The sequence below is a fragment of the Mastacembelus armatus genome, chromosome 11, assembly GCF_900324485.2.
Source record: "Mastacembelus armatus chromosome 11, fMasArm1.2, whole genome shotgun sequence".
In the NCBI taxonomy this organism is placed as follows: domain Eukaryota; kingdom Metazoa; phylum Chordata; class Actinopteri; order Synbranchiformes; family Mastacembelidae; genus Mastacembelus; species Mastacembelus armatus.
In genome coordinates this window covers 14,869,442-14,884,264 of record NC_046643.1, presented here as the reverse complement: position 1 = coordinate 14,884,264, position 14,823 = coordinate 14,869,442, and the positions used below count along the sequence as shown (strand labels likewise).

At 41.0% G+C, this 14,823-nt stretch overlaps 1 protein-coding gene across 1 annotated transcript; it reads left to right on the top strand.

The window, feature by feature from the left end:
* Positions 1 to 979: 979 nt before the first annotated feature.
* On the top strand, positions 980 to 12,198 carry trim46b (tripartite motif containing 46b). Its single transcript, XM_026300471.1, has 12 exons — positions 980 to 1,072; positions 3,215 to 3,476; positions 3,741 to 3,930; positions 4,391 to 4,589; positions 4,987 to 5,133; positions 5,746 to 5,841; positions 6,597 to 6,850; positions 7,310 to 7,431; positions 7,611 to 7,949; positions 9,991 to 10,220; positions 11,312 to 11,379; positions 11,751 to 12,198. The coding sequence occupies exons 1-12, from the start codon at positions 980 to 982 to the stop codon at positions 12,196 to 12,198; spliced, it is 2,448 nt and encodes an 815-aa protein (XP_026156256.1).
* The last annotated feature ends 2,625 nt before the right edge of the window (positions 12,199 to 14,823 follow it).

The window sequence follows — 14,823 nt, the reverse complement described above, 5'->3', positions numbered from 1 at the left end:
AACTGAAAACAATAGGAAGTAAATATTTTGTATTCAAGAAAAGTAGAATACAAAAGTATTGTAATGTGTAAGTGTCATAGTGTAGCTAAATACATGTCTACCACTGGGTTATAGTAAGTGAGTGGCATCATCTAATTTAATTAACTGAACTAAATGAATTGATTTGATTTAATTATGTTTGATTTAATCATTTTAAATGTAACACTGGATTGCCATAAATACTATCACTGCTTCCTGTGAATACAACACCAATTGTTACACTAGTTTAATTACATCTGACTGATCTAATTCAGTGTAATTATTGAGACAGGCCACTAACGTGTAAATACTTTTATGGGACTGAATGCATAAAATAACACATGGAGCCCAGTCCAGGCTACCACCATGACATTCAAGATGGTGACCGAAGCCATAGCGCCTACAAATTATAAAAATATTTCCCGAAAATCTGTCCTGTCTCCATAGACAATAGATTAATATAGACGGTGGGAGATGCTGGTCTGCTTCAGGCAACATCACAGATGGTTTACAGATCAAAATGTAATTTCCAGCATAAGATTCAAAGCTCGTCTCTGTTCCATTAACACCCAAGTCTCACCCTGCTGTGTGTCACATCATTTCAAAGCATCCGGTGCGGGGTGGGAAGGGTGCGGGGCGGGATGTCTGGGTGAGGAATAAAGCCACAGGCATTTGTTAGTATTCAGCGTGGAGATTGGCCTTAACTACAAATTTAAGACTCAGTTTCTTCATTTTGTAATCCCGGAAGGAGATAATAATTCTCAGGCTTTTTTTTTTTGTTGTTTTGTTTTGCGTGCGTAAAAATGTCCACGTCGAGTTTCTTTTGAAAAATCATAAACGGAGAATTTATCACACTGGGGGAAAAAAACCCTAGAAAATCGGATTATGTAGGTTCATTTTCTTGAGTTGTTAATGTGCGCGATGTGGTCTATGGTCTTGTTACATCGCGATTTATATCCAGATGATGAAAACAGGGGGCAGCTATTTCCTTAAAATGGCAGAGATGGATTTAAAAACAGTCGCATCAACGATGGACACTTTGGCTCGTATCAGCGTGAGTAGATATATGTCTATATGTCAGTTTGTGTGTTGTCTCTGTGTGTCCGTTCAAACTGGGGCGTTTTTTCCAACCTACACTGCAGCCTGTGGAGAACGGCGCACAAGTCACGTCTCCATGTTTAACCTGCCGGAGCGTTTCTGTAAGATGGGCCAGCATCCAGCATAAAGGCCCTTCACTTAAAATGCCTGGAGTGGCTCATATTGTCTATCCTCAGTCCAGGCCGTGTGATGCTTCCCTGATCCTAACCCACATAAACGGAGCAGCCCTGTCTCGAGGTAAATCTTCGCTAAAAGACGAACATCATCTAATGACCAAACAGCGTGAGCACCCACTTAAAACGTTTCTTTTTTGGGGGGGGGGGCTCAGTCGATGGTCGTTTCCATGGAGACGAGATGCAGGACCTTCGGCTGGTGCTGAGGCAACAGAGAAAAAGCGTGAATGCTGCTTGTAGCACTGGCTGGTACAGGGTTTGCAGGGATGCTTACACGCTCTGGACGTATCGCAGGAAATAGTCGACCACATTAAAACAAGTCTTGGAAATAGCCTGCAGCATTTTTTTTTCATACTATCGAACCATCTACTGTAGTTCACACCGACGCGCAGGCGGAATCGTCGCCTTCAGACCCCTCCCCTCTTTCCCAGAGACAGCGCTCTCTTCATGCTCGAAATATGCACGTAGTCTTCTGTCATGGCGCCTAGATTCCAGGTGAAGGTAAGGATGCGCTGTCGCAACGCCTGTTTTACGCCTTCACCACGCTCGGCATCAGCAGTGCGCACTATCCAATCCAAATAGATGCAGCTGAGCCCATCAGTCGTCGTGGTGCATGTAGCCTGTTGGAAATGCAATGGTCTGAATATGCGACAGGCTAAATTGCAAGAGGAGAGAAAGACAGGCCGGAGTTGACATTGGAGAATGACACAGAGAGGCTGGGGCGCTCTGACGGATAAAGTAGGTTGCTTTATACAACCCAATGCTGCTTCAGTATGGGTCTGACAGCGTTTTTGCAAAAGCCTAATTTTGCCTTAACGTGCCTTATTATTCTATATGACGATGTCATCTGGGAAGATGTTAGTGGCATCTCTTGTGTGTGTATGATGCTATGTATATATTCTGCATCCCCATGCAGCACAGTATTTAGAGCATTTAACGGTGTGTTGTCTTGATGCTGCATCACATCATATAACTGTGACAAAATCCCCAAACCCCTTATGCAGCACAGTCAGTCAGTTTGTCTCGTCCTGGTTTTGAAGTTAACTCAAAGTGTCTGTGATGTAGATATTTTGCCTCTGGCCCTGCAACACTTTCAGTTGTAGGTTGGGATTGTGTGTCAAGGGCATTGATAGTGCAAAAGAGAGCAGGCAGCAAAATGACCATTTTAATGAACATTTTTATCACTCTGCCTGTGTTGCACTGACCAGAGACTGACTCTACACAATATTAGAGTAACTATAACAGCTATTGAAATGGGTAAAGGAAGTGATTTGGCTCTTTCACCAGACTATCTTGTTGGAGCGACTGCAGCTGTGAAGTCACAGGTTTCTGCAAGAGCCAGTGTGTCCTTTTCTGTGAAATCCATGTCCTTGAACAGGGCAGTGACACACAAACTGCTCCAGATGTGCAGTGGTCCCCCCCCCCAAGCTCTGACCACTGTGGGATATCGACTTAAGGTGCTGGTTACAAATAATAAGTTAGTTATATGTTGTTTGAAATGAACACCCTGACTGCATGTGATACAGGTAATCTACTGTGTCTTTGCTCCGAATATTGTCATCACTTCACTGTGTGTCAACATTAGAGGCTATTAGAGTCTTTACACTCGCATCTCATAGTGTCATACAAACATACTGCATGTGGCTACTGGCTGAAGAGCTCATACTCATATGCTGTGCTGCAATTAAAGGGAAGCACTCTGTGCGGTGGTTGAATAATTAATGACTGGTCTATATCCATATTTAACAAGAATGATAGTCTGTGTCACTTGTCAGGGTCAGCTTGTCTCTCTGTCTCTCAATTCAGTTTCTTTATTATACTGTACTTCCTGTGTGGAATATCTGCAAGTAGGGCTGGGGATCACACCTTAGTTTTGTTCGGCACCCTGCGTAGCTGCTAACGCCTCGTCTCTTTGCCTCCAACAGTCAAACATGAAGAGCCTGGAGCACGAGCTGCATTGCCATGTGTGTAAGGACATAGTCAAACAGCCCGTGGTCCTACCATGCCAGCACAGCGTCTGTCTCATGTGTGCCTCTGAGGTCCTGGTGGCAAATGGGTACCCAGCTCCAGAACTTCCTCCAGAACCCAACTCCCCAGCTTCCACACCCAACACTCGCTCACCCCGTCAGGCACGCAGGCCTACACCCAAAGCTGAGCAGCGACCCATTGACCGCATACTGCGATCAGGTGTGAAGGAACTTCTCATTTGCTATTTCAGCTTAATCTGTCAAGGGGAGAGAGTAGGAAATATTTTTCTTTTGTGTGAATGAAACATTCTCTCATAAAGATTATGCAGATGTTTTTGGCATGAGGCCTTTGGACTGCATTTTCACATGCACTGAAAAAAACAGAAACCATGTGACTTAACCCTGTCTTTAATTTTACTGATCAATATGAAATATTTGTAGCCAGATGTATGGGTCCCTGTGCTTATTTCTTTCTTGGTTTGAGGTCCCCACCCGCCCTCGCCATCCATGCCTCGATCTCCAGGATATGGGACGTATCCAGGGCGACGCCGTAAGGAGGGCCCACCCCTGGTAATGATGTTCCCCTGTATCCCCTGTGGGAGGGATGTGGAGCTGGGAGAGAAGGGTCTGACTGACTGTCTGCGCAACCTCACTTTGGAGCGAATTGTGGAGAGGTTGGTAACACACAAACACACACATGTACACACTCTTCAATCAACATAACAAAAACATACAGGTGCTAATGGTGTTTGGGGGCCAAATGTAAATGAATGGCTGACTTGGGCCTGAAGAACATGTCCTATTCTGCTTGTAATTACTCAGCAGCAGCTGACCTGTTGAAGAATTCAGCAGAGCATGCACTGTAACAGAGTACCACCCTACTACACTAGCTGACTGTGGATTTTCACAGTAGAGAAGCTTCCTTATATCATGTATTCAGTACTGTTTTTCTCACACACTGGAGCTTTTTCCATTTCACTGGAAAAATCACAATTCTTTTTTGCGAATGAACATCTTTCTTTTAAGCTTCCTATTGGCTGATTGTTGCCAAATATCTTCTAATTTAAAGACAACCACAGTAAAATACCTTGGATATAACTAAGGAAGACAACTGTCTTTCTTTCCTACCACCAGGTACAGACACACAGTGAGTCTGGGCAGTGTGGCTGTGATGTGCCAGTTTTGTAAGCCTCCTCATGCACTGGAGGCCACCAAGGGCTGCGCCGACTGCAGGGCCAATTTCTGCAACGAGTGTTTCAAGCTGTACCACCCGTGGGGGACACCACGTGCACAACATGAACATATACAGCCCACACTCAACTTCAGACCAAAGGTAAGACAGTCAGACACTTACTAGTCATCTACATACACATGCAAGATGAACTTCTTTTTTATATCACTTTGAAAGAAAATACAAAACACATTTATAGAGAATAAATTCATTTCTACAAACAGAATCCATCTCTAATCAACAATAGCATGGTCTTTAACTAAAGTCTTAGAATACAGACTATTACTATTTAAGAAAATCTAAATAACTATCTTGTTAAAGCATGTGTGTATGAGGAACACCTCTGTAAAAAGTTGGTGATTAGTTGTTATGCGTATGTTTGGCTTTTGGTGCGGTACTAGTAATTCCCAGATCAGATTTGGGACACTCCGAAAAGAAAGAAAAGTAAATTTCCTCATTAACTAAATTAGTTCTGATTTAATTCAACTCTTCTCCTCAGGTTCTGACCTGTCCAGACCATGACCAGGAGAAACTACAGTTCTACTGTAGGTCCTGTCAGCGATTGCTCTGTCCTCTCTGTAAACTGCGCCGCATCCACACCGGGCACAAAATCCTTCCAGTGGCTCAGGCGTACCAAGCCCTGAAGGTGAGGCTCTGGAAATATGGTACAGTCTGAAAGAGTTTTCTCTACATGCTCTGCAAGTGAAAGGTCTAATACACAGAATAGTCCTGAAAAATGCATGTTAACATTGAAACATATAAATAAATATAAGACTGAAGTCAGAGTTTGTAAGAATGATGAAGGGATCCATTCTAAATGACATTTCATTTCAAATGACATTTAGTGCCAAAAGTACCATGTATTCTTTTGTACATGACTTAAAATGTTTTTTTTTTTATGTTAGCAAAGATCCATCCAACCATTATCTATACCTGCTTATTCCTAACCAGGGTGGTGGGGATCTGCTGGAGCCTTATGTCAGCAGATTTGTATCTTAATTTTAAAAGCACTAACTCAACAGTATGCATATTTGACATTTGCCTTTCTATTGATATTTTGATAAAGTGAAGTGATGCAGCAATATTTTAAACACAGCACTACTTCAAAATGTTAAACAGTAGTTTTCAGTATACCAAAATCACACAGTGTACAACATAAGACAATGCAGGACAGCAAATAGGCTAATGCAGAGTGAATGTAAGGCTGAGTGCAACAATTAAGCTGTCTGCTGATGTGTATGTGCTGTTTGCTTGACAGGAGAAGATTACCAAGGAGATGAACTACATTCTGTCCAACCAGGACACAGTTCTGGCTCAGATTACCCAGCTGGAGAGTGCCATCACACAGACTGAGGTGATTAACACCCCTCGGCAGAAAAACACCCAATACTCAAAATTGCTTTGTCCGTTTATGGCTGAGGTGACTGGACCTTACTCACTATTGTTGAAAACTGATAGAAAGGAGAGAAAGGCCTGCAACACTTTGACTCTTGCTTTTATATACTATATATACTATATATATTGGAATGACATTATATTATATTAAAACCTAAACACTCTTAAATGTGTACAAATCATTTACAGAGATGTTTGATACTTTATAAAGAGATTCAAAACTTAAAAGGATAATTACAAAATTTCTCCAGTTGCATCTCATGGCCGTCACCAGCTGACTGGGTTTACTTAGTGTTTATAGAAAAAAAATAAATATATTAAAGAACTGCTTAATGTTAATATAAAATATGAAAATATAATGCACGCTATATAAATAACTGTGAGTGTTTATTCAGCAGTTATGGAGCTTCACAGTGATTGCCTTGTTAACAAATAATTAACACTAAAAATACACTTATGTCTGCATATAAATACATTAAACTGTGTTAGAAATATCTGAATATACTGCTGATAAATGCTAAAACAGCACCACTATTATTTATTTCATGAAGAAACCATGTCTTATTAATCCCATCCTTATTTACAGAACAACTTTATCAATCAACTTCATGTCAAACACTTGACATGAAGTCGATTGCCAAAGTGTTGATCTAGAATTAGCTGGGTGTGTTTTCAGATTTTTGAACTCGTCCATCTGTGATTTTCCACCACCAGGTTAACAGCGTGTCAGCCAGAGAGCAGCTGGCTCAGAGCATCAGAGATCTGACGGCTGCTCTGGCTGAGCGCCACGCTTCGCTCACCCAGGCTCTGGAGAAGGCGCGACAGAAACGAGGCGAGGCACTGGCTGCTCAAGTGTCGGAGAGGCAGGGTTTGATGGAGCATGCAGGCCTCATGGCTTTTACCCAGGAGCTGCTAAAAGAAACGGACCAGCCTTGCTTTGTGCAGGCTGCTCGACAGACTCATAACAGGTTTCTTGCTTCTTTCTGTCTGGCCATGCTCTCTGTCTTGACTAAATGCACCTTCAATTTTACCTGTCCTTTATTGTTTTTTGATTTCTCATTAGAACAGGTTTAACTCACAATGTTAGTAGCCTAATATTTACAGTATATTATTTACAGGTGAAGTAATTAAAGAATTTTAAAAGTATTTAATATGTTATTTAGGAGCGCTAACTTTATTTTCTGTGTGAAAGAAGGCACACTATTATTTGCTATATTTGCACATCAGACAGGCTAATGCAGTGTTGACTTTGATACTAAAAAAACTATGTCAGACTGATGCAAGCCTTATCTTTCAAAATGTTCAAAATGCTCTCCCTCCTCATCAGTCTGTCTTGTCCAACCCACACATCTTGATGGGAGCATGGTGCGAACACTGTTCCTCCTTTATTCCTCTTATGCTTATTTCTCTGTATTTTTCTGCACCAGGCTGAGCAAAGCGATAGAGAATCTCCAGCATTTCACTCTGGCTGCCGATCCATCCTTCAGACACTTCCAGCTGGATGTGTCCAAGGAACTGAAACTCCTGACAGAGCTGAACTTCACCCAGGGTGAGAAAGGCAGTGGTGAGAGGAAAGGGGAGGAAGGTAAAGGGTAGTGCTGAAGGTAGGGAACAAGATAAGGATGGAAGGAAGTGAAGAGGTGTAGAGACAGGGGAGATGGTAGACAGGTGTGTTTTCATTACTTTATCTCACATTGTGAATGTGTACCATTTTCAAATATGTCACAGCCCCCTTAGCGCCAGTGATTGACACCCAGCGTACTCTGGCCTACGACCAGCTCTTCTTGTGCTGGCGACTGCCCCAAGAGTCGGCGCCCGCCTGGCACTTCTCTGTCGAGTATCGCCGTCGGGGTGTGGTACCAGGAGGGGCATCCAGAGGGGGGATCAGAGGAGGATTGGCTGCAGCTCGTTGGGGCTGGCAGCGATTGGATGAAGTGAGTGGGACCAGCGCTGTTATTGACAGACTGGAAATGGACAGCGTGTATGTGCTGCGGGTGAGAGGCTGCAACAAGGCGGGCTATGGGGACTACAGTGAGGAGGTGTACCTGCACACCCCACCTGCACCAGGTGAGAGCACACACTGAAAATTTGGGCATCGTAGTCACAGAAAGACTTTTATTTTCATACAGGGAAACTGCACCGGCTGTACCAACATTGTGGTGCCCTGAGTTTTATGAGGGCAGTGAGCACAAAATTTAACATCATTATACAAAGGAATATAAGCTGATCAAAACATTTGTAATGTGGAAAGAAATCTTAGTAGATGAACATGAGGTAACCCATAACTAGTTGTCAATCCACGGCTGACATCACATTACTACTGGACATCTGAGGCATCACATTGTTATTTGCATGACGTGTTACCAGCGACAGCCACACAGGGTACCTCTCCTATCCACAATCAATGGCTAAATGCTCTTACAGTGTAAAAAGGTCATCTGCTCTAATGAATCCTGGTATCAAACGGTCCAATTTGAGGCTAAACTCAGGCCTGAGTACATGACAATATAAAGAGACACATATACATTTTCTTAAATAAGTTTCATTTACAGCAAGTCAAATAAAATAGAAGCTAACTAGCATAAAATAAATGGTCCCAGCTAAAAAAAATTGATGCTGGCTATACTCCATGTAGTGTTGCACCTGTGAAGGCTGACATTGCTGCATCCCAGTCATAAACAAGGGCTTCTTCTCATTATTATTTTAAAGGATAATTCTTTTTTCTTTCTTTTCTAGTTTCAGCCTTCATTTCTAGTAGTTCTGTATTCACCAATGTAACTGCTGAGATGTAGAAACATGGTGATAATGCTAGAATAAAATCTGATGGGGCAAGAAGCAAGTGAAACACATTCAATATTCAGATCTACAGCTTCAAGATTATTTGATTTGATCGTTATTGTCTGACATCAGATGTTCTTATCTTATTTCTTATTATAGGAAAGATGGCCAAGACTATGAAAATGAGACCTAAGTCGTAACAGACTTTAACTTATTTGGTGCTAAAACCAGACATAGAATATCTGTATAAAATGTCCAGAATGTGTTGATTTTTATCTTTCACCTAACTCTGCAAGTGTCTTTCTACTATTTCAGTTTAATGACTTAAATCCACTCAAATCGGTGACAGCTATAACACAGCTACAAAAACATGTCATTATATCCACACACCAAGCAGTAGTTGTTGTCATCCAGGAGCAATTCATCTTTTTTTACCTACTATTATTTATCAGTCACAAAGCATTAGCGTGGTTGCCATGGCCAAACTCCTAATAATTCATTACTTTTCTTTTCTGTCCAATCCCATATTCTTTTCCCATTTTCTCCACCTATCTCCACTTTCAACACATCCTCACTTTCTTACTCTTTATTTCCTCATCCTTCTCTCATGTATTATTTCCATTTCACAGCTTTGTACTTGTCATCTTTTTCTACGCTACATCCACGCCGCCAACCTACATGCCTCCTACGGAAAGTAAGAAGTGCATTTACACCACTTGACCACCCCTCTGTAACCCATACAGCATAATTATCTCTCCTCCTTTCTCTCTTTGTAATCATCCTATGCATTCCCTGTTCTTCCACCACTCACCCCACGGCCTCACGCTCACTGTTGAGGTCTGCAGTTTGTTAAGACGTGAAGCTTAACAACATGGATCAGACTCAGATCCCAAGCTTTTTAATGGTCCAGCTGCGTGATGGTGAATTTCTTGTTTCCCTGTACTGTAAACGGTTCTTCCTTCCTGCCATTGCATATGTTCCCTGTGTATATTGTATGTCCTCGGGAAAAATGTGTACTCCCTATTGGCAGCGCTGCTTCTTTGCAATACCTTTTGTGTTTTACTCCCTGAGCCATTAACCTATAGATCAGCATCCTTTTCTATTCCAGTGCGGGTGGGAGGAAGTGCATGCCTGCTCTCTGTTCCTCTCTTTGTTCCTTATTATAATCCTCTTTCTCTTCTCCTTGCTGTTTTCTGACTGTAACTCTGTGCCACTTCCCCTCTGTTGTCTTTCAAACATGTTATTACTGAATGTGCCTGTCGCTTCTCTTTACCTTTACACAACACCTTCTTCTCCCCTATCTCTCGCTTTTCTCCCCGTCTCTTCCCAGTGCTCAACTTTTATCTGGACTCTCGCTGGGGTCTCCATGCCGACCGGCTGGTGGTCAGTAAAGAGCAGCGCTGTGCTCGCAGCGTCCCTGGTCTCTCGCTGCTGCAGGCCGCTGACCATGCCCTCACTTCCTGTCACCTGACCTCAGACCTCCTGGTTGGGGATGTAGCCATTACACAGGGGCGACACTACTGGGCATGCTCAGTGGAGCCTGGTTCCTACCTCGTGAAGGCAAGTACATTCTAGTAATATGTTTCTTATGTGTGGAAAATGTATGTAATGACTAAATTCTACATACTGTTAGTACTCTTCAGGAACAAGGGTTGTCCATCCCTGTTCTACCCCCTCAGGAACTTCACAACATCAAGCTCACCGTGCACGCAAACTGTCAGACGTCAACACCGGCTTAACTGCATATTCAAGACTTTTAATTGGCCAGATATAGTAGTGACAGTTTGAGAAAATGAATGACTGTCACATTGTTAAAAAGCAAAAATCTAGAAAACATGTCTGTATGTGATTGGGTAGACCTGGTAAGTCTGAGGCCAGCACCTTAAATTTGCAGAAAATATAGGCCGTCTGGATTTCTATTCTATTGCCCATTGTAAATAGATGCATCATACCATAAAATGTAATACAACTTTCACAATATAATACATTTCAAGAAATGAGATGCTACTTTCATTAAAACTAAAGTTGGAAATGAGGCAGCGACGCACAGGATTGATGAGCCACTGTAATCTGAGATCTCCCCATAAACAACAGGATACAAAGTCATAACAAACCAGTCTGATGTAATATTGTATCTGGTTACTTTGCATAATTTGCTTGTGATTTACTGTAATAAAAGCGAATGCTGACAGTCTTGCATATTGGCACTGAGTTTTGGCCTGGCACTACTCAATTTGTGCATTTACTTTGTGTGGTGTGTTGATAAGATCAGTTATTTTCCCCCAGAATAATATTGGACTGCCTCATTTGAATAAACCTCCACATGTTGCTCCACACAAAATAAGAAATAAGAACTAAATACAGATTTAGTTTCCTTGTTGCTGTCTTCCTCAACTGTGCAGCAAATGTTTCTTACTTAACTGGAGGACAAGTGGACAGAGAGACTGATCCAAAACATAATTTGTAATTTCAAAGTACATGTTTATGCCTGTTATGTACTAAAAATAATATAAAGGAATTTAAGAATATTTTTATACTGTTTATGTGTCCCTGATATCCTGTAGGTGCAGTGTAGGATTACAGATACAAAACAGCTTACAGATACATGTGATGATGTGATGATTATAATTTTGTTTCTGTTCTTTGACTAGGTGGGAGTTGGTCTGGAATCCAAATTGCAGGAGTGGTTTCACCTTCCACAAGACATGGCCAGTCCCCGGTGAGTACTGAGCAATGTAAAACACTGACAGACAAATAAAAGAAATGCTACTATTCAGTCATTTCTAATCAGCAGTTCTTTTTCACAACTTACCTACTTGGAAAGGTTGTGGAGTAACTTTACTAATTTGAAAAAATTAATTAATTTTGACTACTGGAAATGTGAACGCGAACTTGACTGAACCTGTTGCTGTGTCTTGTATAAAAAGTACTGTGATAATATCCACATTTATATTAGAATTGGTATTAGGTGATGTTGATTAAAATTATTCATCAGAAAAAAAGGCTGAATAGTAAATAAAAGTAGAAAAACAGACATTAGTAGTAGTCATCAGTCTCATCCTCATTTTCCAAACTGTGCTCTCTCTTCAGCTACGATCCAGACAGTGGCCATGACAGTGGAGCTGAGGATGCCCTGGACTCTGCTCCACCCTTCTGTTTCCTCACTATGGGGATGGGTAAAATCTACATGCCCCAGCACAGCTACCACCACCACAGTGGCCATGGGAACGGTATCCGAGACCCTATCACCAATGGCAACAGCCCCTCCTCACCCACGGGCCTCACCTACCCGCTGCCGCCCCGGCTCGGTGTGTGCCTTGACTTTGAGAAGGGTCGCGTCACCTTCTATGACGCTCACTCTCTGCGACCCCTGTGGGAGGGTCACGTAGATTGCTCCGGCCCTGTGTGTCCGGCTTTCTGTTTCATTGGTGGAGGGGCGCTGCAGCTGCAGGAGCTGGTAGCCAATCGCAATGCAGATCAGACACCAGTCAGAAGGGTAACCATCCAACCCCGTGTCTCTAATTTAAATAACAACTGACTCCTGATCTGAGGATATATGGTAATTTGGAATGTAATTGGTAATTGTTAAGTATTTACACAGCTAGAGCAAAAAGGTAGACATCTCAGCGATTTTGTTTTGTATTTAATTTTCTTTATATAAGAAAATGTTTCTATAGCAACAAATATGCAATGTAATTATGTTTCTTACATTTTTGTTATACACGGTTTTGCGAGGACTATTGCTTAAGTAGTGTCTGGTATATCCAGCACCTAATATGTAACTATATCTTTGATGCTTGCACTTGTAGCCAGGATATATTACATACATTTATAAAGCTAATGTAGATACAGCACCTCACAATGTCGTCTTTGCCGTAGAAGCTTTTACTGTCATTTCATGTCCGTAATGCTAAAAGCCTAACAGCTCTTATATTTCAGAGATATGATTATAATTTGAGCAACAAAAGCCTCAAATATTAACTAACCTTGTGTTTAACCACACATTTGATGAGATTTCTCACCATTGGTGGATGTGTTCCATTCACCCATTATGATCCCAACCAAAGTTATTGTTTTTCTGGGATGTAAATGTGGTAAATTAGAGGTAGAGACGAACAATGAGGCAATACTGTAATTAGAAGCTCCAATTATACCTCTGCTGCACAGCTAATCACTAGTTTCCACAGTTCTGTTTGTGCTTTGCTATTTTGTATTTCAAATACATGAGTCTGATGTCTGTGTGTGTGTGTGTGTGTGCATGTGTGTACCTCCCTATGCGCATGGGTGCGTGTGTGGTTTGACTGATAACAGCACTGATTCATTGGCTGATGGTAAAAAGTTGTTTTCTTGCAAACAATACTTCGGATTTTTTTTTTTTCACCTCGCTTGATTGTAAGTTAATTAGCAGCGCTTCTTATGAAACGATTAGCAGATTAAATTCATGTAAACTTTCCCTGCTGGCAGAATGTTTGCAAAAGAAAAAAATGGATTAAGGAAATAAACACTGAATAAATACAAATTGTTTAAAATATGAAAGCACCTTCTGTTTTCACTGTCTTCTTTTGTTGTTGTTTCTGCTTAGTTAGAATTCAATTTGCTTCATCAATTTTTTCAACCGTCCATAATTAACCACTTCACCGTGAAGAAGAATCATTACTGTTAATTCACCACTAGGGTGCAGCCACACACAGCAGAACAACAGAAGCATCTCCAACCTGATTTTTTTTTTTTTTTTTTTTACCACTGCAGCTTTGTAATGATCACAGTATTAATTCTGTAAAGATGAATAATTGCATATTTACTATACAAATAGTCGTAATTACAGGATCCTGGAAAATATACATTTTGGAAATGCGCTATTAAAAAATGGAAACTGGAGCAATAGCAATAATTTCCATAATTTCCTCATAAAATTGTAACAGATTGGCTTTATGGATGCCGTTCTTTATGGATCGTTTATGCAGTGTATGTATATTACTTGCCTTTTATATTATCTTGCCAATAAACAGTAAAGTTTCTGGGCTTTGTTTATACTTAGTATAACATTTTTTTTTAAATCACGGTTTTAAAAAGTACTATGTCCAACAACGGCCATACAGGAACAATATTAAGAAAAGGAAGAGGGAGAATTACAATTAAGATTTATTTACAAAAGATTTAAAAAAAAAAAATCTATAACCATATATGCATTGCTACACATTGACATGCCCTGTTTTACCAGCACACAACTCTTGACACATGTCTGATCTCAGCAACCATCAAAAATGCAGCAATATGACTCATGCCAAGTTCCTGAACAGACTCACTGCCAAATGGATTCTTAGATGAATGGACTGGCACTTATAAGGGGTTGTGTAGTAGGTAAATCAAGCTTTATTGTTTCCACTCATGCAATAAAAAGTTCACACAACAACAGATGTAAAATATGTTCCCTTTAGTCCTAAATGACCTCTGATATCGGGAATACAATATGAGTTTAATTTTGTGCAAACGACGCCACCTGTTGACTAGCTGCAAGTAGAACGCAGCCTTAGGAGACTACTCAGACACCTAGAAATGTTGACATTTTGGCCTTTTCAGATGGGAAGTAATACGCTTAATACTAAAAATCATGTCTGACTATGAAATTATTGCTCAACAGAACCCTGGGTGAGAGCAATGAATAGTGATGACCATCTGCTTTTCATAGAGATATTACCACGTCACATGTGTAGGTACTTAGCATTCCTTATGTAAATATAATGTAAATCGCTGGAGTTTACCTTTTATGAGCTTCAATATGAAAATCCACATATGTTTCTAATATATGTTTAATTGGACCCACATTCAATGGGAAACTGTAGGGGGATTTTGATTTGCCTCAACCACAAAGGAAAAATAAAACTGAAAAAAAAAAAAAAGATCGATGAAAAAAATAATAAAGGGTATAGCCTTGACACAGGTCGAGGTTCTTTTTTTAATGTCCTAATACATACAGATAAAAATACTGCCTCCATAGAGAGGTTTAGCTCTGATCCCCCATGATATAAAAGATGTGGAATGCACCATAAAGCAGGAATACAGCACTGCACAGCCCTCCATCCACCCCCCTGTGCTTGCAGCACCTCTCTTCTCTATTCCAAATCTGTAACAGATTGGGTTTAGTCTGACTGGAGGTATGCAG